We start from the raw sequence: 25,613 nt of genomic DNA, 5'->3' as shown, positions 1-25,613 counted from the left end.
AGGGAACATTTACATTTTCCTAGCTGTCAGCTCTGAAGGACCCCCTCAATTCAAGGATCCCAGGGGGGTCAGCTTCCTTCAGAGGCCCAGGCAGAGGAGGAGTGAATCTCAGGGACCGGGGACCGAAGGCCAAGAGGAGCGACATTCATGAGCTCTGGGAGGCAGATGAAAAGGGATGGGGAGCAGCAGAGTTGCGTGGAAGGTTTTTATTTTGGAAAAGCTGTGCAGAAAAACATTCAACCAAATGTTGCTGTGAAAAGAGAAACCCAAATCTTAAGCGTTAAAAAAAAAATTTAGATCAACTAACTAGCTCAGAAGAGGGGAGGAGGCCAAGGCCGGGAGGAGTCCTAGCAGGTCAGGCAGACAGCTGGCCTCAGGGGTGAGGCCGTTTCCCTGAGCGCTTTGCAGTGGAAGACAGGGAATTCGCAGGGCTGGAGTGGCAGCGGCAGACCCCTGTCGTACTGCTGCAGACCCGCCTCGCAGGCCCTGGGGAGCCGCGCTCAACCTCCTGGCCTTGCCAGGAGCCTCGTACCGATCCCTCAGGGTGGAGGATGGGGGGCGATGGTGGAGGAGTCAGGGCTGTGTTCAAGGTTGGCTTCTGATCAGGGCGTAAGGACGCAGCGGCTTTCAGGGTGAGTGTGCTGGGCCGAGGGCTAACTATCATACCAGTAGGTCCTAGGCTCCAGGTAGAGGCAGGAAGGGGAGGGAAGGACAGGAAAAGATTGCTCTTTCTAAGTCCTGGGTCATTAAAAGGACAGGCATATACCCACGGGCTCTTCCTAGCCTTCACCCTGAGCCCTGTTCCCCCGTGACCCCGGGGACGTTTCTGCGGAGAGGCTCCTCTGGCCATAGCAACCGCCACCCCACCCATGCATGGGTGAGGGTCCCTGTGACCCACATCACTGGCTTGCCCAGGAGAAATGAGGAGACAGGCCTGCCCCATGGCGGGGGGGAACGCCGAGCCCTTGGTCAAGACCTTCTGACCGGAAGCTCCTGTACCGTCGGAGGAAGACCCAGCGGCTGTGGCCACACTGTTCACATGGCACGATTCCTCTGTTGCTGCACCTTAAGAAGGCCCTCGGCCTCCCTGAATGTAGTCAGAGGGTGCTCTCCAGCCTGTGGATTCCTGATGGGAGCATCAGGCCGCCTTCTCTCCTGGGCTCCCGAGACTTCAGAGCAGGCTTCCAAGCTTCCCCAGCTTTGGGAAGGAAGAGCCTGTCCCATGTTGAGCCTGTTGGGCCTTGGGTCAGCAAATCTGCTCCTCCTTCCCCTGCAGCAGGTCTGGGGCTAGGTGACGATGAGGGCAGTTCAGGGTACTCCTGTCCTGGGATAGGCCCCAAGCCCCTGGATCCAGCAGGTCTGGGGCAAGGAGATCAGAGGTGGTGGGAGGGCCCTCACTTTCTGTCTCCACTCCGTCTGGATCCTTGCTGTTGCAAAGTGGCACTGATTCTAGCTCTGTCCCCTCTTCCCTGGCTTTTTGGCTTCGTTGGGGCCAGTGGCAGGGTCCACTCCTGCAAACTCGGTGAGAGGCCACATTCCTCTGGCTCAGATAGATTTCCAGCATGTAGTACACGGTCCAGAAGATGGTAAAACTGCCTACCAGCACCAGAGTCTGGGGAAAAGTCAAGCACCCAAGTTAGGGATGGTTTCCCAAAGCCTGTGGCTTTTCTCAACCCAGAACAATGAGCTCAGAAAATCTGTCACCTTTGGGACTGCCTCTCCCACCCCAAAGCACTTGCCCCCAGGAGCTCCCTCTTAGAACTAGTAGTTGAGTGGGGGCCCAGCCAGCTCCTCACAACCCGTCACTTCTCAAGTCACCTGGAGTCCAGGTCCAGCAAGGTCCAGACCCCCCAGGGCGCTCCTGCCCGCCCGCCTGCCTGGAGCTGGAGGTTGAGCCCTCGTACCTTGAGGGTGTTAGGGGTGATGGTGTAACCATTTTCCTCGGGGATTTTCAGCCCAGGAGGGCAGGGCAGAGTGAAGCCGTCATGCAGGTATTTTCCACTCATGGCACTTTCTAATATTCTGTGCAGAAGAAAAGAGAGGAGGACGCCCTCCTGAACTTCGTTCCCTGACCCCTTGCCCTCACTGGTTCTCCCACCTCACAGCTGGGGAGGGAGGAAGGCCCACAGCAAGAAGCGGTCTCAGGGCGGTGGAGCTCCCTGCATGGCTTCTCCCCGTCCCAGGAGCTGCCTCCCCCCCGGCACCTGCGTCCGGCACCCACCTTTGCCTGTCCCTGATGTCCACTGGACTCCACACAGAGCCATAGAGGGTCAGCTGCCACTGCCGGAGGATGCCAGCCTGGAGTGTCTCGTCTCCTAGAGCCGCAAGGGGGGCAGTCCGTGAGCCCGGCCCCCCCACTGGCTGCACAAACAGCAGAGGCCCTGCCCAGCCCCCCCGCCCCAGCCCCTGGGGGGACTCGGCCACACGGTCCACTGCCCAGGGGTTCTACAGAGGTGCTTCGCGGGGGCCCTCAGGGACGGAGACAGCGAGGCTGAAAGGTGTGGTTCCGAAGCAAAGACGTTCTGCCTTTCTCTCGTTCACATTTTAGGGTTTCAGCTGGGATTTTGCTTGGGAAAAAAAAAATGTCCTTCTACTAAATTAAAGCAAGGTTTGAAAACCAGCAGTCTAGTGAATACCTAACTTGGCAGGAAGCCAGGAGAGTTGGGTTTGGTTGTCACTCTCCTCACTGGAATAGTGTATGACTTGTGCCAGTCACTTCAGACCTTGGGTGGGCCTCAGTTAAAAAACAAAGGAAAAAAAACAAAAACAAAAAACAAAAAACAAAAAAAAAAACAAAACAAAAAATGGTGAAAATTAGTCCTGCCCTTACCTGCCTACCAGGGCTGGTCGAAGGATGGTTATATGTGAAAGGACTTGAAATGTGGTTTCAACAAGGAATTTTTGTTGCTATCCTGAGGAAAAATGGATCAGTCACTTCTCCAAGGAACATGAGAGGTAGGATCAATGAACAGTCTCAGATCTCAGGGCCCATGTTCTAGATGGGGTGTATTTTTTGGCATCTACCCTGTTGGTCCGATGGCAGTATTCTCCATGGGGCAGTTTCTGCAGGGATTCTGAGCTCCAGAGGGACCAGATGGTGGGGGGACATAGGGTGGGGGGCAGGCTTACCTACATCCCTGATCACAAGTCTGTAAATCCCCTTCGCTCTTTCCCCCCAGCACCGCACAGTGGAGAAGGTCCAATCATTGAAGCCATTTGGGTCTCTGGGGGGAAGAAAAGAGTAGAAAACCCAGAAGACATGGGGCAGGGAACCGACCCTCTGCCACAAACATGATTTCTAACTGTAGGAGCCATCAGAACATAGCTGTTGTGGCCAGAGCTCCAGCTACTGGGGAGTGCACCATGAGGGGTCCCCAAGTGCTGTCCCTTCCCCGGAGATCCCACGAATTGAGGGACTTGTCAGCACGTGCTAGTGGGAAAAGCAGATGTGGAGAGAGCACAGGCCGGGGAGCTCGACAGATCTAGGCTTACTGTTACTTCCTGAGGCGCTTACTAGCTCTGTGACTTGTTTCCTCATTTGTAAAAAGAGGGTAAAGTCTCCTCTGCATCGTTCTTGTAAGCATTAGAGGAAGAATTTGTCAAGTGCAGTGCTTAGCACGTTGTAAGTGACCTCTACGAAGCAGGTAGGAAATGGCTTCCCGCTGCCACAGTCAGCCAGAGCCATGACAGCAGAGGACAGTGTCCGTGTCTGCTTTTTCTCTCTCTTTTCCTTGCAAAGACCCTCATTGCCAAAAAAAGCTCAGAAGGTGCAGGCAGGCATACGTACGAGTCCATGCTGCGGGGCGCGCCGATAAGGGACATCATGCCACTGGGGCAAAACAGTTTCAGTTCCAAGCTGCCACGGCGTGGGTGAGTGATGGAGACTGCCACCGCCACATGCTCCAGCGTCTTCAGCCCCGACACCTCCAGGTCCGTCCTGCTGACTGTGGGAAGTCAGGCTGGGCAGCTGGGAGATCAGCCCCATCAACACTTACGCCCTCACTTCCTCCCAACACACGCAAAGGCACATACTCACTGAACCTACATACAGATACCCAATGCAGCCCTAACCGGGACCCAGTGCAGGCGAGTGAATGGGACGTTGTGGCTGATTTCAAGGGGCTAAAAATCTCGTTTAGTGTCTCATTGGGAAGATCACATATTCAAGACACAACGTAAGAACCAAACAGGGCAGCTTCAACCATTCATTCATCCAAAGAAGAATTTACCGAGTACCTCCTACATTTCAGGCACTGTACTAGATGCTGGGGATAGAAAGGTAAGTTGGACATGATCTCTGCCTTCTACCTGCAACGGGAGAACGAGATGGTGTGAGGAGGACATAACTGATGCTAAAACAGAGAGGCTCTAGGCACGGGGCAGGGAGAGCCTCCGCAGAAGGGGATGAACACAGCCCGGTGGAGAGTGCTGTGGGCAGTGGTATGTTCCAGGAGGGGAGATGGCCCAAAGGCAGGGGAGAAATGAACATGTTTCATATAGAAGGCAGTACAAATTTCTAAAAAACTAGTCAATGGAATACACTTGGAGGAAATGGTGCTGAATGAAAAAAAAGCTTGTCTCACAAGGATATGCAGAGCGCGACTTCCGCTGCGTGATCCTCATGAATGATACCAGCGTGGAGCTGGCTGCCAGGTGAGTTGCTGCCAGGCACAATGGATGAGGCTGAGGGCATGGGCATGGCCACCAACGAGTGACACGATGGAGTCTAGTAAGGCTGGGGTGGCCTGGGTCTTGGTGGTAGTGGTGGGTACCCAAGGCTCCAGGTGTGGCAAACCTGTGAGGGAGCCCTGCCCCCACCCCGACACACACACACTCATACAAACAGGAGTGTGTGTCTGAGTATCCTTCATGGACCATAGCCATGTCCTTTCACTGGTTTTGCTACTGGGCTGGAATTGTTTCAGACATTCACGCGGGGAGAAGGGTACATGAGCCTCCCCTGGGCACTGCTTTGCAGTTCCCTGGGAATCCACAGTTATCTCAAAACAAAGTTTAAGAAAAATGCGAATGACTGCCATGGAAGAATTCCTCAGTTGGGGGATGGTGGAAAATTAGGGGGCAAGGAGACACCGTTCTTTCTAAAGCACTTCTTCCCACTGATCCGTTCCAACAGGTGAGGTGGAGACCAGCACCTCCACCTTCCAGGGTGGTGGACAGCTACATGGAAGGAAGACGGGAGGCGAAGCTCAACCCTCGACACCACCTTCTGTCCTTCCAGGCCATGTGTCTGTGGGCCTCCCGCTTAGACCCACTCCAGTTCGCTCACGGAAATGCACCAACCCCCGTCATCCACTATCACACGGCACCCAGAGGACTGCTGTCCCGTGTCATCATGACCTCATACTGTTTACCTCCCGACCTCAGCACCCACTTCCATGACCACACCCCAGGCCACGTCATTATCCAGCACTGCCTCACTTCCAAACAGCTTAGAAACTCTCTTTGTGGGTTTCATCAGATAAGCAATGCACGTTAGCTGGCGAACAATCAGAGGAGTCACTGAGCAAAACGACAACAAAGAAGTTCCCACACTTCTTGATAACATGTTGGGAAATAGTGATCTGGACCTCTCCCTGGGCATAGATGTGTGCACGTGGGAATGGTCTTTCATTCCACCTGGCAAGTCTTCCAAGCCAATGTCCCACCCACCTTCTCTGAGCACAAGAACATCTCATCTCTCTGCTCTCCTCACTCCCTTTTTTTTTTTTTTAAAGATTTTATTTATTTATTTGACAGACAGAGATCACAAGTAGGCAGAGAGGCAGGCAGAGAGAGAGAGAGGAGGAAACAGGCTCCCTGATGAGCAGAGAGCCTGATACGGGACTTGATCCCAGCACCCTGGGATCATGACCTGAGCCAAAGGCAGAGGCTTTAACCCACTGAGCCACCCAGGTGCCCCTCCTCACTCCCTTTTTGATCTCTTCCTTCATCTCCTTGGGCGCTGCCCAGCTCCTCTCTCTTTTTTTTTTTTTTTAAAGATTTTATTTATTTGACACACAGAGATCACAAGCAGGCAGAGAGGCAGGCAGAGAGAGAGAGAGGAGGAGGAAGCAGGCTCCCCGCTGAGCAGAGAGCCTGATGCGGGGCTCAACCCCAGAACCCTGAGACCATGACCCGAGCTGAAGGCAGAGGCTTTAACCCACTGAGCCACCCAGGCGCCCCCCCAGCTCCTCTCTAATAACAGCTCAGATCCTGCAGCTCAGCTCTCCATCAACCTCTTGTTTACTCTCTCAAGCTTCGTGGGTTTTCTTTTCCTTCCACAGCAACTGTCTGGCCAGAGTCCAACATCGGACCAGCCCCATTAGCCATGTCCTTGGCCTGATCTTCTTATGTCTTTGCTGCTACAGATGAAAACCAAAAACAAATAAACCCTTTCTCATCCCTTCCCTCTCTTCTGCCCACCACGTGAAGAACGTGGGCTCTGGTGCCATCCAGCCTGGGTTCAAATCCCAGCTCAGTCTTGTCCTAGCTCTGAGGATCGGATTCATTTCCTTATCTGGAAAACTTGGAGAGTAACAGTACCTACTTTCTAGGCTTGACAGGAGGATTATATTAGTTCATACACATGAAGTACTTAGATGTATACCGAGTATTAAGACTATGTAAGTATCAGATATTACGTCTTTTCCTTTACTGGTAAACTTCTTGGAAAAGATGTCTACATTCTGTATCTCTACTTCTTACCCTCCTGTTCATTCTTAACATTTTTTCCTGTCAAGACAGTATACATGGTTTTAAAAGTGAAAGAACAATTTCCTACCCCATTCCTCACCATCCTCCTGAGCCACTCTCCAGAAGCAAACACTTCTTACTGCTCTCGGTTGTTTTCTTCTGGGATCTACCTTCATGTTCCCAAATAATAGGCATGTGTGACTATTTCATGGTTAATCAGTTTTAGACATTATATATCGACTTCTAATTATAGCCCGTGAGGATTTGATACCACACCGACCTTCTTCCTACCCTGCCGTCCCCTCTGTCCTCTCAAAATAATTATAGCACCATTTTTAGATAGATTAATATTTTGTTTCCTTACTATGGCCTTATAAATCTTATGTGGGATTTAGCCAAATAGTACATAATGATTATATTTCATTTTCTGGACAATCTGCTGATGTCCCCTCTGCAGTTAGTAACTGTCCTGTGTTTACTCCATGTCCCCCATCACTCATGCTTCCCAAACTGCACAACAGAACCACATGACCTCTCTGACTACTATTTCTTCAAATGAACAAACAGATCAGAAGCTCCCCCAGTGCCACTTTCCCCAGCGACTCCATCTCAGGCTCCCTGGCTCCCGTTCACATCCGTTGCCCTGCCGCTGGGTTGGGACCTTTCTCTCCTGCCTTGGGCTTCTGTCTCCTTTCTGCCTACACTCCCTTTCTCTCTCCCCCATCCTCTCCTTCCCTTGGTTTATCCTTCCTTGTGGAATCACTGCCTGTCCCACCAGTTTCAGGCAGTATGTGAAAGTATCCTTACTCTACCTTCTCATGTATCCCCATACCTATCCTTGTATCCCAGGATAAGCAGTTTGGCTGAGTTTCAGCAACTAAAAACAACATCCTTAGGATTTGGAGGGTTTTTGTTTTTGTTTTTCTTCCCCCAAAATAGCCAGTGATCCATATCGGCTTAGAGCCAGTCGGAAGTTCTAAGCATGGTGGAGTTTTGTACTGGTAGGCTTCCCTAACTAAAGTCAGCCGGCCTGGCCCCGGACTGGTTCATGGAGGAGCCCTTTGTGTCCGTATCTCCAAGTCTTTCGGTGAGGGGTCCTTCCATTGCCCCAGAGAGGAACCACCAATCTCCTGGCTGCCAGGGCCCTGGGATCTGGGCAGCTGGCTTGGAGGGGAGGGGCCCCCTCTCCCAGGACATTCCCTGTCTCCGGATAAGAAATTTCCCAACTCCTGGCAGAATAAGGAAAGGACATCATCTGGCTGCCAAGGGTGGGAGAAGGTGCCCCCGCATCTACCTTTTTACGGATCCCTATTTTCCGCCTCATACCCGCCACTGTCTCCTGGAACACATGGTAATTCTGAGTCCTGAGCCCGCTGGGACTCTGGGGCATGAAGGGGCTTATTTCTTAGTATCACCCTTGCAGACACTTGGTATGCAATTTTCTCAGCCCTGCTCACTTCTCCATTCGTTTTTCATCTTCTAAAAATGTGAAGAAGTCTCTCATTTGCTAAGCTCTCTCTCCCATTCTCTTTGTCCTTGTGCTTATACCATTTTTATTCCTTTATTCTTCTTTTGGTGAGGTTTTGGGAAAAAGTAGAAATAAAAGGACATGACAATTTGCCATCTTTAACCAGAAATCTCCTACCTCTACGAATTACTCAACCAGCTGAGATGGAGCATTTGCCCCTATGAGTACCTGGAAACGGTTCTCGAAGGCACCAGGGGCCTGTGCAGCAAACCCAGGACCGCCCCTTGTCTCCTTGCCCTCTCTCGCTGAGACAGCCCTGAGTTCCCACGATTCCATCCTCCTGACTTCCTCCTCCCCCCTTCCCCCACCAGCCCATCTCATCCCTCCTGTTCTCCTCCGGAAGGGTCTTTCCTCGGACCACCACGCTTTAACACAGTCCCAGTCCGTTTGCCGGGTCCCCTTTTATCCTTTTATCCTTTGTCTGCCCACCTACCCTGGGGACCTCGTCCCCAGACCTTTTCTTCCCTTTTGAACTTACTTCCTCACTGCTTTCTGGATATAACCGTTAGGTGTTGCCCGAAATCTCAAACACAGCAGAGCCAAATTCCAGGCCTTGGTCCTTCATACTGCTCAGCCCTTGCCCAGATCTGTTCTTGGGCCTGGGTTCTTCATCTCATTTGATGTCACTACCAACTAGACAGTTGCTCAAGCTCAAAAACTTGGAAATCTTTTTATATGTTAAAAAACATAAATGCATGTATATGTTTATGTATACATTCATACATTATATATATACATTTTATATATATAATATATATATATTATATACATTATATATACATTCATACATATACATTCTGACTACAGAAAATTCCAGGCATATATAAAAAATAGAACAGGTGTTCTTAACACCTAACTTCAATGTTTATCAATTTATAACCAATCTTGTTCCATTAACAGTCCTCACTTCTCCTTCCCAGAGTCATGTGAAGGCAGAGACCGAGTATATAGCTCTGAAAGACAAGGGACTGGTCTTCTTCACCCTCCCCTACCAGCAACTCGTGACAACTTATCTCAAAGGCTTCCCACATACAGACCTCCAGGTCACATTCAACTTCCTTACTGAGGCACAGGCAGTTCTGTCTGGCCCTGCCCCAGCCATGCCACACAACTCGAGGCTCCCTGAAGTTCTGTGGACTCTACATGTGTGCCCCCTGCTTCTAGATGGCCCTCTCCTCACCTCTTCCCCCAGCTTAGGTCGGTCCCTAGCTTCTCTAAGAGCTCTCCTGTTTTGCCTGAGTGGCTGTCGTCTCTCTGACACTGTGTCATCTCTACAGCAGACAGGCTGCCTTCCCCCTCCCAGACTGTGAGGTCCTAAGGGCAGGAATCCTGTCTTATCTCTGAATCCCCAGAACTTAATGCAGTGCCTGGAACGAGGTGGGTCTCGCGTTAGCAGAATGAATGAGTGAATCGATCGAGAGACGTTGCAGAGAAGTACGGAAAGACGGCTTTGCACGGGAACAGACAGGGCAAGACCTGGGGAGAAGCAAGGGGTCCGGAGTGGCTGACCACGCCAGAGCTTCAAGCGTGCAACTCTATAGCAAGGCAAGAGCACTGATGGAAAATGGGAGAAACCTGGAAAGTAAGCTGGCTTTTGGAGGGTGACAATGAAATCTGAAATGTTGTATTTGTGATGTGCTGTGTGCTGGTGGGACACCCAACACTGCACGGTGACACAGGTAGAGGAAGCTGCAGGGGGACACCGGTGGCATGGCTGGAGGAGAGCATTAACGTGGCAGGCAAGGGGCTCACAAAGCATCAATGCCATGTTCCAGAATGTCACAGAACAGAATGGAATCCAAAGAGAGTCCCATGAGAGCCCGTCTGTGTTAGGATATGTGTGGGGCCATGCCACATGCCCTTTCTACTGGTGCGGACAGACTCCGCGTGGGGACGCTGGAACCAAGTGAGTTACGGAGTTAAATGAAGGAACACTCAGAAAGGTGCTTGGCTCGCAAGAAGCATTCAAGTCCCAGCTGATGAGGACCGTCTAATTATTCTCATTTGGGAATAAGTCAGGGTCTTTCTCAACTCTCCCCCCTTGACCAGAAGGTCCCAGGGCATCCTCTGCTCATGATCTTGGGGGAGCTCTGACAATCTCTATCCCTCCCACCGGAAAGGGATCAGAGGACGAGATTTCGAGCTAAGAATCCTTCGTGGAAGTCATGAGAACTGCTGCACGGCGGAGGGAGAGACCCGAGGGAAGAGACAGAGCCACAGAGGAGTGTGAGGAGGCACTCACGGGCTGGGAGTGGTGACCGGGCCCAAAAAGGACGCGAGGACCTCGGCAGCGGAGCTAAGAGAGGGCTCTGGAGGGAGGAGGTCATGGAGGCTGCACAGGAGGGAGGCTGTTGCCAGGGCCCCGTAAATAGGGTCACAGCGGCAGAAAGGTCGAGAAGGGTGAACTCTGAACTAACCCCCATGCCTGACCGGGAAAGCGGGCACTGTGAGCCACGGAACCGAGTCTTCAGTGGTAGAGACGGGGTGATAAAAGTGACCAGTGGCTGGGGCGCCTGGGTGGCTCAGTGGGTTAAAGCCTCTGCCTTCGGCTCAGGTCATGATCCCAGGGTCCTGGGATGGAGCCCCGCATCCGGCTTTCTGCTTGGCCGAGAGCCTGCTTCCCTTCCTCTCTCTCTGCCTGTCTCTCTGCTTACTTGTGATCTCTGTCTGACAAATAAATAAATAAAATTTTTGAAAAAAAAAAAAAAAGTGACCAGTGGCTTTAGTTCATTCACTTTTAAGGGTTCTAGGTTAAAGGCCGGCAGGGACTTCCATTTGTTTCCCCATAGGTGACCCAAGGGCGTGTGAAGGCAGGAGAAGAGTCCGTGCAGAGGGAGAGGGTGGGAGGGACAGGGGAGGCACAGAGAGGCAGCAGGACTCCTGCCTCCACGGAGGCCTCGCCTGTTACACTCAGGCTTCAAGTAGGGTAACAGGGTAACTACGAGGGGCTTCATTCCCTGAAGACGTGCAGACGCTCTCGTGTGTTAGACACTCCTCCCCAACCCCGCTGCCCCTCCTGCCCTCTGGTAGTGATTTCAGACCCGGAGGCAGCTCTATGGCAACCAAGGGGCCCCGGTCCTTTTCCCCCCACATCCTCTGTCTGGCTCCATCACTGCACTGCCCAGCACGGCGGCACACGTGGTTATTTATGTGAAGTTAAATATAATACAATTAAAACTCAGCTCCTCACTCATACTAGCCACATCTTAAGTGTCGAATAGCCCTCACACGGCCAGTGGGTAGAGAGCATTTCCATCACTGTGGAAAGTTCTGTGGGACACCACCCCTCTACAGTGTTAGCAGTACCACACCTCCTCTCTTCTCTCGGTGACCTTCAGCTCCCTCCCTCTTAGAAACAGCTGACTTTGAGCCCTCAGACACCGATTCCCCCCGGTCTGGGGGAAAAGACCAAGCTTGGTCACAGGGGCATACCTGTGGACTGTCTAGTCACTCTAAACCATATTAACTACAGTCCCTTCAACCTCCAAGTGCGCCCACAGGCTTGTACTTTCTGTCCTGTCTGCTGGAGGATAAATGGAGCCACAAGAGAGAAGACACCTTCGCTGAACTCAGAAATTCGCAGCCGTCCTGCCTGCTGCCCTCCACGCTAGCAGAACTCTGGGTCTACACCTCCCTTTGCTTCATCCTCTCTGCCCACTAGCCCATTTCCCACTCTCCTCGGCCCAGGACAACGTGTCTTTGCTTTTATGCTTCCTAGTGACAAAGAAGCGGTTGCCGGGGAGGTTTGTCACCCGTGCTGGGGCAAGGTCCCCTGGCCAGTGGGAAGCAGAGGATGACAAGGCTGGAAAGGCCCCCAACCCTTTTCTAAGTTAACTCCCATTTGGCAAGTGCGACTCTGCATTACTTTGCTAGTTAAAGGACAGTGGGGAGTGCTGGGTGAGAGGTCCCGGTTAAAAGGTTCACTATCTCCAAGACTCATCAGTGCAAAGCCTAGGGGTTCCGACTGAACTGCATTCCCAGGAATGTTCCTGGACTTCTCTGCCTTGGCGGATGCCCTTTCCAAGACAGCATTCCTTTTACGGAAAACGCGATGAACCGGGCCCGTGGATTTCCTTCCACGTAGAGGGAATGGACAAGTGACAGACACGGTTAGGGAGACAGACAACGGAACGCTTCTTGGGGATACCTCCACCGGAGGGAAGCTGCCCTGCCCCTCCCTTCTGGCTCCCTTCTTTGGCCATTCCTTGTCTTATTCTTGCTCTGGTTTGATCACTCTCTAGGATCAAACCGGGGTAAGTGGGCAGGGAGTTCTAATTTGGGCCCAAAACATGGCATGCTTCACAAAAAATAGCAAATAACTCTGCCTGGCAAAATTCTTTAAGGGGAAAAAAAAAATCCCCCTCGGAGCTGGGAGTACGGAAACTCTCACTCAGAACTCGGGGGAATCTGCTGTCGGGCACAAGCGTCCCCATCCCGCTGCCCTCTTGTCCGGGAAGGGGTTCAACCGCAGCACTTCACACAACCCCACAGAGCCTGGGTGTGACGGAGGCAGGGACAGAGGACAGATAACCGCTCCCGGGGGGAGACATCGGCATCCTCCTGTCCCGCCCCAAACACCCCACCAGGCTTCTGTATCACACAAGCTGGAGAGTCAAAGGAAGAGATTCATTTTCTTCATCCAAAGGCCACTGGGCTGAAGGGGACTGCCTGGCCAGTCCCCAGCCTGGAAGTCAGAGCAGCATCTTTCAAGTCCTGCCTCCGGGGCTCAAGTCCCAGGGCCACTCCTCCCCCTGTCCCGCCCTTCTGACCGGTTGCTCAGCAGCTCCTTCCACTACTAGTAACTCAGGAGAAAGGTCTTATTTAAGCAGCCAGGGGGCCAGCCAAGTCAGAAGCGGCAACATGTCCTAAAATGGTCAAAGAAAACTCCACAGGTCTGCCTGGAGCTCAGCTCCTAAAGGAAGGGGGCAGAGTCGGGCAGGGCCGATGAGCTGGACTTCCCCGGCACCCCGCCCCAAACCTCAGGCCCGAGATTAACCCCCTTTCTGCTGACTACTTACCATTCCACAGGACCTCCAGTGAGTGGGGGGACAGCGGGATAGCCTTGTTCTCTTTTAACACAGGGCTGACATAGGAAGCTAAGTAAGGGACAGAGGTCCAGATCTAGTAAAGGAAAGGGGTGGTGGTGAATGAGCGAGACGGGCCGCGCGCACTCATCCACTCGATTCTCGGGGCCCAGCTCTTCTCTCTCCTGTCCTCATCACCTCCTTTCACTCCCGAGGCTCCTGCCGACACCCAGGAGCGCTCCCTACGGCACCAAAACACGGAACCAGAGCGAGTGGCTGTGTCCAGGGTGCGAGAGGATGACCAGAGCACCCTGGGAGCCCCAACCTACACTCGCTAACAGTTCAGAAGCTTCTGTGAGCGTGTTGAGCCTGCTTCTCCGTTTGAAAAATGGGTATCAGATGGTATGAGGGTAAACAAAATGAAGAACATTTATTAAGTGCCTACGACGTGCCAGGCAAGGTTTTAGGCATTTGCTCCCCCGCCCCCCCATGCTGCCAGGCAGGGGTCCCCGCGCTGCCAACACCCATTCACCTTGGCTGCGTTGACGAGCCTCCAGGCATTGAGCAGGCCGAATCCGTGCTGGTGGCTGTGGCTGAAGCCAGCCTCGTTGGTGACCCAGTCGGCACGGCGATCCTCATACTGCGAGAACAGAGGTGCCGCTTAGTCTCGGGGATTTCCGAGGTATGCGTGACTCTCGAACAAGTCAGTTCAACACGGCTGAAACTCCATGTGTAACTTTAACTGCCCAAACCTTAACTACGAATAGCCCCCTGCCCACCAGGAGCTTTACGGGGAACGGAAGCAGCTGATAAACACCAATTTTGTATGTCACATTGATAATGTATTGTATTCCCACAGTAGAGTCAGCTAGAGAAAAGGGAATGTTATCAAGAAAATCTTGAGGAAAAGAAAATACATTTACAGCAGATCCATGCATCGAGACCCATGTTGTTCAAGGGGCAACTACAAGGTCAACAACGTAACTCGGGTTTCCTTGCTGCCCCTGTTGGCTGACCTGGGCCAAACTCCCACTCGGGGCCGAGGGGAATGGGTTCCCCAAGGAGAGCTGGAACAAAAGGTCCAAGCCTCATGAAGTCACCACCCTCCCGGCTTGCTCCTGGAGAGGGAGCCAGGAGTCACAGGCCCCAGAGGAAGGGAGCCCAGCGTGCTGCTCGGCTGGTGAAATGGCTCAGGCAGAGCAGGTACGAACGAGTTCGGGCCGGAAATCTTGACGGGCCACTCGCACCTGTTCTACACACAGGCAACTCTGGAAAGCATCTGGCCCCTCGCCTTTGGGCGAGTCTGAAGCCGCCTGCTCCCTGCACGTGTGCGGAAGCAGAAGCGTGGGGAAGGCGGCTGGGTCTCACCTGCGTGGCTGTGAAGACAATGATGTGTTGGACATCCCGCCACGTGAGGCACGGCCGCACCTGCAGCATCAGCGCTATCATGCCCGCTGCGAGGGGGGCCGCGGCCGAAGTCCCCGTGTGGCCCTCGGTGCAGCCTGTGCCCTTCTGAAGGTCCCAGTCAGTGGTCACCTGGGGAGTGGACGGTGGGGGGGGCGGGGTTAGACACAGAGTGCACGGGTGCTATGCGGAGGGGGGGGGGGGGGAGGGGGGGGGGGGGATGGGCACTCAGAGTAAGACTCTCGGGTGGGCCCTTCCCTTGTGAGAACCAACCTCTGACCAGAGGGAGGCCCACTATCGGGTCAGCACAAAGGAGATCCTTAACCCTTCGAGGCCCTGCAGGACAAGCTCTGGAGAACTGAGAAAAGATGAGTAAAGACTAAAGAGCTACTTTGGAGGGTCTGGCTGCAGGCAGAAAGGAGAGAGTGCTGTGGGAGAGGCCTTATGTGCAGAAGACAGCCTTTCTGATTCCTGCTCCTCTAATAATAGCTTCCCCAATTCCCCACCTTGACCCTCCAGGACCTGCAGCCATGCTAGACGGAGGAAGTGGCTGGGGGAGCTCCCGGGCCCCAGCTGGAGCTGGGACAACAGTGACGGCACCATTCAAGGAAATCCAACTTGGCAGCTCGGCGACAAGGGCTGGAGTGACATCAGTGGGAACAAAGGGAGTGCGTTCCCAGGGAGAGGGAACTGAGTCCTTGCCCACCCTGTGAGCTCAGTGCGGGCTTCGTGTCTACACGGCCTGCCCGCCCTGGCCCAAACTGCCTCACCACTCTGGGCCTGGTGCCTCAGTGTGGTTCCCGAGAGCCCCCCTTCTCTACCTGTGGTTCTGAGGTGGGAGGCGACAATAGGTGGGGGCGGGGAAGGGGAGTTACCTCACGGGGAGAGATGGCATCAAGCTCTTCTTTTCATGCTCTAATCAACCCTGGAGCCATAAAGGGTTTGCCTAAATCTGCCCCACGCTGTGGCTCTTTGGATCTAGGACATGGTGCCAATGTTAAGACTAGAGAATTTTTTCCTTCCAGGCTTCTCTCTGGGTCAGATACCAGGGTGCTAACTTCTGCCAAGAACTGCCCTTTCTCCACTGTCCTCACTGCTTCCCTCCCAGCTGTTACAGCGGCCGCCAAGAGATGGGGTTTTCACTCAGACACCGTGTGCTCCCAGAAGAAAAAGGAAAAAGCCCTCCAAGTTGCAGCCTCAACGAGACTGGGAAGGCTGGTCTGTGCCAGGGAGCAGACTGGGTTTTTTCCTGTTAAGGAAACAGCATCACGGGATAGTCTCAGGGGTAGCTGTGAGGGCCGTGAACATGCCTAGGGCGGCAGGAGCCCCAGGCAGCCCTGGGAAAGTCCAGGGGAGCACCCCAGGCGCCCAGCGGGGGAATAGCACAGGCGGCTCGCCCTGCCCCCAAGGAGACCGCTGGTCACTGAGCAGGAACTGGCAGCGGGGTTTCCAAGGCAAGGACATCGCAAAGCTGGGACCTTGGCTACACAAACTCCTCTCACTTCTGGGCCAGTGACAGTTCAGGTGGAGGCAGGGGTGGGAGTAGGAAGGGGAGGGGAGTTAGAACAGCCAGACACTGCCGAGCAAGTCTCAATGATGCTAGGGAGGCCTCGGCGAGTGGGCTCCCCAGTTTCTGCCAGGGCACCAAGAGCACAGTTTGCTCCTGCTCTTTCTTCTCCCCCAGCCTGGCCTTTGGGGAGCAGGGGGCCCTCTGAATCCGACGCCTGCCTGCTGGGCAAAGCCTCTCTGATGTGTTTCCTTTAGCCCACTCCCTTTTTCCTTCTCCCTGGGCGGGGGCGGGAGGCAGAGGGCCACAGGTACAGGGCCTTGGAACCATGCGTTGGCCAGAAGTCACTTATTGGCAAAATAGAATTTCAGTTTTGGAGAAGGAATGTGACCCAGCAGGAAGACAAAGCGGCTCCAGAGAGACGTCTGTCCCTAGGCCTCTGGAGAAGGAGGACACCCCCAGGCTCTAGCCCAGCTCTTCCCTGGAGCTCTGGGGTCCCAGTCCAGAGACCTGGCCTGAACATGCCGGGGTGGAGCTAAGCCAGCGGGTGTGGGCAGCAGAGCCTGAATTCTTTAAAAGGTTCCCCAGCGTGACAAGCTCCACTCCCCTGCTCTGATCCCTTGTTGGACGTGGCTCCAATTCTAGCTCCAAGGAAAGAAGTGTTTCTTGGGTTTACAGACATTTCCCAGACTCCTTTTCCCGCCCATCCCGTGAAAATAACCACTAGCTTTACTCCCGATGAGGAACATGACCAGAACTCATAGTATTTATGTAAGGGCTGAAGAGTAATGGAATGAAGATTCTTTCCTAAGCCCACAGGAATTAGCCAAAGCCCAAATTCCACCAAAAGAAGACATTTCAAAAGAGTTCTTTAATCAGGGTGATGCGTACTAGTCTCTATAAAAATACATATATCCGTAAGTTAAAATGCTGAAGGTAAACACCACGTACAGGTTTGTTCAGGGTCCTAGTTCCAATTTCCCAACAGTGGCATGCCCGGATGAGACCCCGATCTGCTGGGGAAGAGGAACTGGAGGGGCGGGGCGGGGTGGGGGAGCAGCGACCCTGAGAAATACAGCCGTGCTGCCTGAGGGGTGTCCTGTGGGACAGTGACGGGGAGCGCAGGGCACAGGAGGCACTCACAATGCTTCGGAGCATCTTGTCCCCACCACTGAAGGTGACCGCCAGCATGGAGGCACACTCCTCGGCATAGAAAGGCATCCGTCCCTCCTCGTCCACAGCGCCTGGGGGGCAGAGCAGGGGAGACGCGCGCCAGGGGCCTGATGGTATCAGTTATCGTCTGGAAGGCTGTCCTGTGTTTAAAAAATGATCTCTGCCCCCCAAGTGCCTCAGAGGGCACATACGCCTCACCTGAACAGGTAACCTCAAATAGCAGAAGGGATTCTGGGCCCTAGTACCATTCTTCCAGTAGGCCCCACGGTAGAACTGGGGGTGTTCCCCTTGATTACTACTCATCTGTTCACACATTCACCATTCTTCACGTTTATTCACTCATTAATGATCTACTGCGGGTCCCGCAGTGGGAGAGGCATCAGGGCCACATGGAAAAGGCCACGGTCTCGAGCTCAAGGAGCCAAAAGTCAGAGAGGAAGTAAGGTAAGTAAATGCAACTGGGGCAGCAGATGTTGTGGTAGGGGGCACAGGGATGGGGCATTTCATTCAGGCTCGTAGGGGTCAGGGAAGGCTTCAAGCAGGAGCCAAGTGGCCCAGGGGAAGGGAGGCTGGAGCAGAGGCCTAACCAGATGATGGGCTGAAAGTGTTCCTGGGGTATGGTGACATCTAAGGAAGTCCTGAGATCCCCAGAAGCAGGGCTAGTCCCTCCTAACTATATGGCTCTGAAGACAAGATCATGCTCACACAGACAGACACCATGGAAGCCAGGGCACCCCACAAATCCACAGCCCCTCCCCCCTCCCCACTGAGGGACACACACACCCCAAAATATGGAAGCCCTCTACCGCGGAGGGATACACACCCCAAAATACACAACCCCCTCCCCACTGAGTCCCACACACACCAAAACAGAGTCCCCTCCCCATGGAGCGACACACCAAGCACTCCTGCACACACAACTGCAGGCCACTACCTATGGTGACGGTGTAGATGGAGTTGGCATAGCCGTCGTAGTTGCAGTTGTCGTTGTGCTGACCGCCATTGCCGCTGGCCACCACAAAGATGCTCCCGAAGCCCCTGCGGCCCGCAATCACCCCGTGTTGCAAGGCAGCCTGAGGAGGACAACAGTCATGGGTCAGCTGAGGAGCTCAGAGAAAGACCTCTACCTTCCATACCAATCCTCTCCTCCCCTTCCAGAAAGAAAAGGGGAAAAAGCCCAAAGGCATTGGGCCAACAGAGGAGAGAGATTTAAAGATGGAAAACAAGAAAGGGAGGGAGCTGGGAGTTGAGCAAGTGTCTGATGAGTCTGCTGCTTATCAGATCTGTGGGGCCAGTGATGCGGGGGCAAGCGCAGAATCACAGGGAAATGACTCAAGGCACCGTCCACTTCTCTAAGAACTGGTGTCCCCTGTGCTGCCCTACCTCCAGGTTAGAAGGAGTTGCCCCAAAGGAGGTGGTGGGTCTGGATGCTGTAAGTCTGGCCCCACAGATGGGGTAGGCTGGGAAAGTGAATGACTTGACCTGAACTAAGAGGGTGTCCTTGGTCTCGCAATCTTCACACAGTTCAGTTACCTTTCCAAGCTGGTGGGGGCCATCCACTGTCTTCCCATCATCATCTGGTCCCCAGCTGTTGAGAAATACCCAGAGGGAAGAGCCAGAGCCCCACTGTGGTGGCCCATCCAGGCTTCCCATTCCCAAGTGACCACGCCCTGCCTGGGCTCTTCCTGTCCTCCCAAGGGTTCCAGTCCAGGCCCCCATGATTAAAGGACACAGGGTTCAAAGATCCAGCCTTCACTCCAAAGTGGAAAGTGGAAGTACACGACAAGGCTCTTTTTTTCCCTTAGAAACTTTCCCTGTCTAGGACCACCTTCACCTGCCCCTGAAAATCCTTTCTTGGGTCCCAGGGAGCAGGAGACAACACATATTGGTAGAGAGGGACTGGAGGACACCCCATCTTCTGATCTAGGGATCTCAGACAAGGCTCGATGGCAGAGTACCCACAAAGGACCTACATTGTCTGTGTGAGTTCCTGGGTCTGAGGAGCTCTCTCTTCCTTCTCTAAGGGAAATGTCCTCTATGGATGACATCATGCATTTAAGGGGGTGCGGGCTGGGGGAAGAGCCGGTGCCATCGGTGCTGTGAGGGCGGCGCAAATTCGGTTTCCCCTTTCTCAGGAGCCCAGGCCCCACCCGCTCCCCACCCATTGCCAGAACCCAAAGCTGCAGTTGCATTTATGCCTGCAGGGTGGCGGGAACTGGCACTGGGTGTTCTGCCGGGCTGTGGTGGGAAAGGAGCCCTTCGGAGCTCATGAAACAGGTAAACACGGGGCAGACACTCCTCGTGTGGGCCCCTGATGATGGGGTGGCGTGGGGCTTACGACGGAGAACCCAGGGCCGGGGGTTTGGAGACGCGGGTGGAGGACTTCCGGCCTGAAGGCGGCGAGAGGACCCCAGCAGGCACCTGCTGCTCCGCTGTGGGGGCTGCGCGTCCCCGCCCGGCCGTACCTGCAGCTGTAGATGTCGTTGATCTGGTAGTGTGTGTTGAACGCCACAGCCTCCATGCTGTCCGTGAGGGGCCCGTCCAGGACCCGGATACCTGGGCGGTGAAGGCCGCATCAGCTCCCCGACCACGTGGGTCCCTGATGGGGAGCTGGTGGTGGTGAGCCACACGGGGAGGCTTCCTTTCCCTGCTAAGCGCTCTTTTTTTAGACCCTGTGTATGTACCAGAATGGGCTTGTTTGTTTGTTTAACTAATGCTGAATCTTGGATTCTAAGGATCATCGGGGCTGGTGGAACGAGGTCTGGGCTAGAATGTAGGCAGTCAAGTTTCCCTTATTTGCATCCTTAATCCTGTAGAGCCCGGGTGCAGTGCTTGACACATACAGTGTGTCCAATAAATGGTACTTATGACCATTACTGCTCCACAGATGCCTACTTTTACCCTCTAAAATGGGGTGGGTCACATCCTGATGGTCAGGTAGCAACAGTTGGAGCTTTGAGAGGGGACTGGGGTCAGGAAGTTTCTGGCTCACTCAGGAGCTCCTTTATGGAGAGGGCTACTGCCCTCTGCTGGAGAGTAAGGGGGAATACAGCCAATCCGTTCAGTCTGCAGGTTCCAAGCACTTATGAGCAGTCGGGGAGAGTTTCCCTACTCAGGCTCTTCCCGTTCCCCCTTGATGTACGTTCCCTCTTGATGTAGGAAGACTAACAGAAAGAGCCTTAGAACAAGCTCCAGTAGGGGCCAGGGCTGCTCAGCTCTCCTTAGAGGAGGGAGCGCAGACAGCAACCTCCAGAAGGGCTGGGAGATGGGAGGGGAGTCTCCACAGACAGACTGGATGAAGGAAGAGAGGCAACTAAAAGGGTACTTGGGAAATTATGGAAATACAAGTATAATCTAGATAAGGAAAAGGAGTTATTGTTACAGTGAGCTGGGTCATTTGATGGGACATAACCACGATCAGAGAAAGGGGGCAAGTGAGTGAGTGGTTGGGGCTTGAGGCCTCCGTCCCACTTCAAGACCATTCCCACTTTGATATGTTTTATATAATAGGGTTTGCGGCTAACGACATGTTTGAAACACCACTACACTGACAAAAATCAATGACCTGATACGTCCTACAGATCTATCTATCATAAACTTATCCTTTGCCTGATTCCATGTGTGTTGAAAGGGGGATCAACACGGTCAGCCCTTGGGAGAGGAGCAGGCGGGGAGTGAAGCCCACCGAGGCTAGTGTGGAAGGTACCTGCTATGCGGCTCCCGTAGGCCACTCCGACGGCACAGAAGCTGTTGTTGGGCACGGCGGCAATCTCTCCCGCACACCTCGTGCCATGGTGGTTGCCATTCTCCGCGTCTGGGTGTGGCATTGGGTCAGGATCGTTGGAGTTGAGGTCATAGCTGCCCTCAGGGCTCTGTAACATTGGAGGGGACACGTGGTCATTCACAAGTTTTAATGGGTTGGGTCCTGGCGCTCAGGGGGAGAGGAGATCTCCTGGGGGAACCTGGGACTTTGGGGCTCCCAGCCAGCACAACAGGCCCATCCCTCTCTCTCAGGCTGCAGAGGTGAGAACAGGACACATGGGGCAAAACTGAGAAGTGCCCCAGGTCTCAGCAAACTTCTCTCTTGTCCGTTACAGAAACGGGCCCAGGAGACAGCCCTGCGGCTTGGGAAGCCCAGGATAAGAGATTTAGAGCTACCTAAAGAGCAGGCTTTGGAGGAGGAAGGTGCTCAGAACTCTGGGGAGAGGCAAGTTGCCTCCAGAGGCCACTCCTTACTCCCCAGGGCAGGGAGCAGCAGCCGGAACCAGGAAGTGCCACCCCAAGTTCTCTCCCCGGGTCTTAACTGCCAGACTGGAACGCTGGCTGGGGGAGTGGGGAGGATGAAGAACACCATCCCACCTCCCAGGCCCTTCTGTGTGGCCCGGGGACCCCTAAGAAAGGGGGCCAGGCTGAGGCAGTAACAAGAAGGAGATAAGATGTGGGCGTCGGAGGGGGCGTCCCAGGGCCACTCACGTAGTTGGGTGCGATGTCCTGGATGGTATGTTCCACTCCGTCATCCACCACCACCACAGTCACCCCTCGCCCCGTGACATTGCGTTCCCATACACCTGTCACGTTGATGTCCCTGCCAGGGCTCCGCCTGTTATTCTGTGGGAAACATAGGCTCAGGAACTATTCCAGAGCCTTGGGAGCCTAGTGACACACGACATAGCTCACAGACAGATGAGTCAGAGCTCGCAGTCCCTTTTTCCTTCCCTCCCGGCCACCACCAAAGAGCCGCACAGCGGTTGTGGACTGAGAGGTCTGGGTGGGGACAGAGGGACAAGGGAGGGCTTTGCCACAGGCTCGCTCTCCAGGAAGGCCTGGCATCCTTCACCGGTGCTAAAAGTGAAATGGTGGCAAGGACAAGCGTTGGAGGATACGATTCGGCCATATAACGTATATCCTATGAACACTACAAAACATAACGTGGTACCAAGTGTTTACAAAGCATCAGGCACACACATATTAATTCACTTCTCCCAATCAGAACTCCGCCAGGTACACACTGTTACAATCTCCACGTAAATGGAGGAGCTGGATCTGAGCCCGGGCAGCCTCGCCCCAGCACCCACACCCCAACTTCTGGCTCTCCAGAAGCCAGCAAATGGAAGGAGGAGCCCGAGAGCAAAACACGCCACCGAAGCCAACAGAAATGAAACGTGTCCTCAGGCAAAGGACGGGGCAATGGGAGAGTAATAGGGTCAAAGGCCCTCTAGAGAACAGAGCACCCCAATTTCTCCGCCTGAGGGCTGCAGGCGGCAGGGCCGGGCTCACCAGGTGCCACTGCTGCGGGTACTTGGGGTCGTTGAAGTGGACGCTGCGCTTGGCCCGCTTGAGCAGCCTCTGCTCTGAGTGCCAGCGCACAGCCTCGTGCCCGGCTAATACGGCCTCCGCCTGCCGCCGCACAGCCTCCGCCGGCTGCCCCTGCTGCTGCCCCGCCGGCTGGATGAGGAGGTAGTACCCCCGCAGCTCCCCGATGCGCCCAGCATTCAGCAGCCCCGCTGCCTGGGCCAAGGCATCTGCCTGCTGCTCCAGAGTCTCTTCTGGACCGCCGCCTTCCAGGCTGTCCAGGTGCACGGCCCAGCTTAGCCCCCCTGGACCGTGGGCTCCGGGCCCATCGATCCCTGCCAGGCCCATGACCCAGGGAACCAGCAAGAAGAGCCCGGCCAACTCCAGCCAGAGGCAGGTGGATAGGCCCAGGGGGGCATCCAAGTGTGGCACTTTCCGCCTCCCCTTCGGCATCAGAGCAGCAGGCTGCAGACAAACAGAAAGGAAATCAGGGACCCCTGTGGGGAATCTATAAGGAGACCAAGCCATCCCTGTAGGTCACCGACAACCAGCCTACAACCCCCCAATCCACTCCGTTTACGTTTGTAAACACTGGATCCTCTCTTTTCATTAACATTTATTCCAGAGCGACGGGCGGGGTGTGGGGTATGAGCAGGTACAACCCCAGCAGATACCGGCGAGGCGGCAGGATGGCAATGCCATCTCACCAGATAATCAGGGAGGACGTCCAACTGCTAACAGGCACCACACTGCTCTTTGCCACTGCGACTCTGAAAAGAGCTCAAAAGTCGTATCACTCCCGTAGGTGACTGGCAAAATCATGACTGTTCTTCCTCCCTTATTTCGAGGGGACATAAATCTTCCCCCCAGCTGACATCTCAGTCCAGTTGTCCTCAGGGCTGACTCACCACGCGGGTGCCCCAGTCCTACCTGGGCTCTGTGCGAGGTTGAGCTCCTGGTTTGGCTAACCACCTCACACTCATTTTGTGCAAATGGAGACAAGGCATTTGTCTTGTGGAGTGGCGGTTCTGAGCACAGACTGCAGACCTGTGGGCCCCAAGCAAAGAAGAAATGGTGTCATTCCAAATTCAGTGGAGCCAGCAGAGGCTAGCCATGACCTGTGACCAAGGGAAATGGCCAATGATCAAATGTCATTTCCAGGGATCTCAAGTGGGTTGCAGACTGGCACAGAAACCCCACTTCTTATCCTAACCATCATGCCACCCTCTTTTCTTTGTTCCCCAGAGGTCCAGAAGAGGCCTTGAACTGTTGCCAAGACACCCTCCTAGAGAAGCAGAGAGTACTATTTCCTAGAAGACGAGGTGGTAGCTAACGTCCTGATTTCTGTACCTCTGATGGATGCCAGGGGCAGTAAGAGGTAGGAAGCAGAGGAAATGGTGAAAACCCGAGAATGCAAACAAAACTGAACAGGCCTAAAAAGCATGTGGGCAACCAGGAAAGGAGAAATGATCAGACAGTTGGAAAGTAGCACTAAACATGGCCATCCTTCAGCACGAACTTGGCTGGGTGGCCTGTAAGTGAGGGCTTATGCTCCAAACTTGGGATCGCCAGCCATGGTTTGATTTCAGAAAGGCCACATTTAGAACCAGGGGGCAACGGTGGGGCCAGGGACAGGTGAGGGGGGGCAGCAGAACCTGTGTGTACCTATTGGCGACTGGGTTCCTTTGGAGTCATCTGCTCTGTGCTGGTATCACCCCGAGGCAGGGCTTCCTACCCACACGCGCCCAAAGGGATCCAACCCAAAACGTGACAGAAGAATGGGTATTTTACTGAAATCTCTTTGGAAAGGGAGAAGAGAACTTAGGCCACCTGACTTTTCCCTCCAAAAAGCTGCATTCCGTGTCTCCTTCGCATTCCCAGGCGCATTCCCTCTCAAATTCCTCGCGGCCCTCCAGCAGCCTCCACTGTCCCAACACACTCAGATGCCTTTCCCAAACCTTACTAAGTAAAACAACATCTTGCCAAATAGCCAGATAGTGCCCCACCTAGGCAGGCCCCTCCAAGTCCCCTAGATCCCATACATTTCCGGAAGAGAAGAGAACCCTGACCACCACTTCCTCCTCTCTATTGGCAGAGCAGGACCGTCTCCCACTCCCACCCCAGGTTTCTGGGAAAGGAACCTTAAATAGTCCCTGGAAGCAGATCACAACCTCACCCAACTGCTTTGCGTCTCTTAACAGCTCTCAGGTGCCAAGGGAAAAAAAGAAAGAATATGGGCAGCCCTGAGTCCTGGAAAGAGACCGTCCCAAGAGACTGACCTCCTCGCAGCCTCTCCACCCGGTTCCTAGAAACCAGGTTGAGTCCCGAGTCAGTTTCATTGATTTCCTTCTCTCCGGCCCCGACTGGCCCGTGCACTGTGACCCTCCCCTCAAAGGGACCCCTACTACCCTGGGATCCGCGACCCTGGTGTCCCGTCTCCCAGGGCTCCCCGACGCCGGGGCTGAGGGCGCCCTCGATGCGGCCCCCTGGTCCTCAGGGGCCGGTGCCCCCCCGGCTCTGGGCCACTCGGACTTCCCCTGCCCCGCCCCCACCGAGTTCCCAACTCACCGGCCCGGCCGCAGCTGCTGCCGCCGCCTCCCTGCGGAAACTCGCGGCTTCCCGGGAGTCCGGGGAGCCAGTGACAGTAGCATCACTTCCGCCCGGGGGCGCAGCCAATCAGCAGCGGGGCCCCGGCCCGGCCCAGCGGCCCGGAGCAACCGGCGCTAGGGGGCCTCCCGCTCCGAGCATCCTCCGCCGGGAGGGGAGCGTGCGGGCGTGCTGGGCTCCGCTCGCCTGGCCCCACCGCCCCGAGTTGTCGGGGTGTCTTCAGCGGGGGCCCTGTCCGGAGGGACGGTCTTGCCCTTCATGGCGTCCTGTGGAAAGGGTGTCTCGGTTGCGACCTTTTTAAAAACACCTCGTTCCTCTTCTCTCTCTGATCGCCATGGCCCCGACTCTCCCTGGGACCTTCCCAGAGGAGCTCCTCCCTCCGCCG

At 54.6% G+C, this 25,613-nt stretch overlaps 1 protein-coding gene across 3 annotated transcripts; it reads right to left on the bottom strand.

Moving 5' to 3' along the window:
* Window positions 1-191: 191 nt before the first annotated feature.
* On the bottom strand, window positions 192-25,364 carry LOC111153710 (proprotein convertase subtilisin/kexin type 7). 3 transcript variants are annotated; one of them, XM_022512882.1, is made up of 18 exons: window positions 25,190-25,364; window positions 23,552-23,668; window positions 23,284-23,430; window positions 22,607-23,086; window positions 21,803-21,937; window positions 21,036-21,201; window positions 19,795-19,885; window positions 18,863-18,917; window positions 18,264-18,402; window positions 17,300-17,400; window positions 14,614-14,781; window positions 13,778-13,885; window positions 13,240-13,342; window positions 3,788-3,944; window positions 3,130-3,224; window positions 2,222-2,315; window positions 1,905-2,022; window positions 192-1,612 (listed from the first exon to the last, which is right to left on the bottom strand). In XM_022512882.1, the coding sequence occupies exons 4-18, from the start codon at window positions 23,072-23,074 to the stop codon at window positions 1,247-1,249; spliced, it is 2,364 nt and encodes a 787-aa protein (XP_022368590.1). In that variant the 5' UTR covers window positions 23,075-23,086; window positions 23,284-23,430; window positions 23,552-23,668; window positions 25,190-25,364; the 3' UTR covers window positions 192-1,246. The 3 variants fall into 3 exon arrangements, with proteins under 3 accessions (XP_022368590.1, XP_022368589.1, XP_022368588.1); XM_022512881.1 differs by lacking the exon at window positions 23,284-23,430; XM_022512880.1 differs by having other exon boundaries at window positions 22,607-23,668.
* Between the last annotated feature and the right edge of the window lie 249 nt (window positions 25,365-25,613).

Source organism: Enhydra lutris, unplaced genomic scaffold, assembly GCF_002288905.1.
Source record: "Enhydra lutris kenyoni isolate GAN:26980312 unplaced genomic scaffold, ASM228890v2 scaffoldscaffold34, whole genome shotgun sequence".
Classification (NCBI taxonomy): Eukaryota; Metazoa; Chordata; class Mammalia; order Carnivora; family Mustelidae; genus Enhydra; species Enhydra lutris.
This window is presented reverse-complemented; position numbering and strand designations above follow the sequence as displayed.

What these genes read in the sequence shown, in the direction of transcription:
- LOC111153710 (XM_022512880.1), bottom strand. Translation starts at nt 23,149, where the DNA reads ATGGCTTGGTCTCCTTATAGATTCCCCACAGGGGTCCCTGATTTCCTT. An exon ending in ACCCGCAGCAGTGGCACCTG is followed by an intron (nt 21,938 to 22,606) that starts GTGAGCCCGGCC and finishes TGTTTCCCACAG; the next exon opens with AATAACAGGCGGAGCCCTGG. An exon ending in AACGACATCTACAGCTGCAG is followed by an intron (nt 18,918 to 19,794) that starts GTACGGCCGGGC and finishes ATTTCTCAACAG; the next exon opens with CTGGGGACCAGATGATGATG.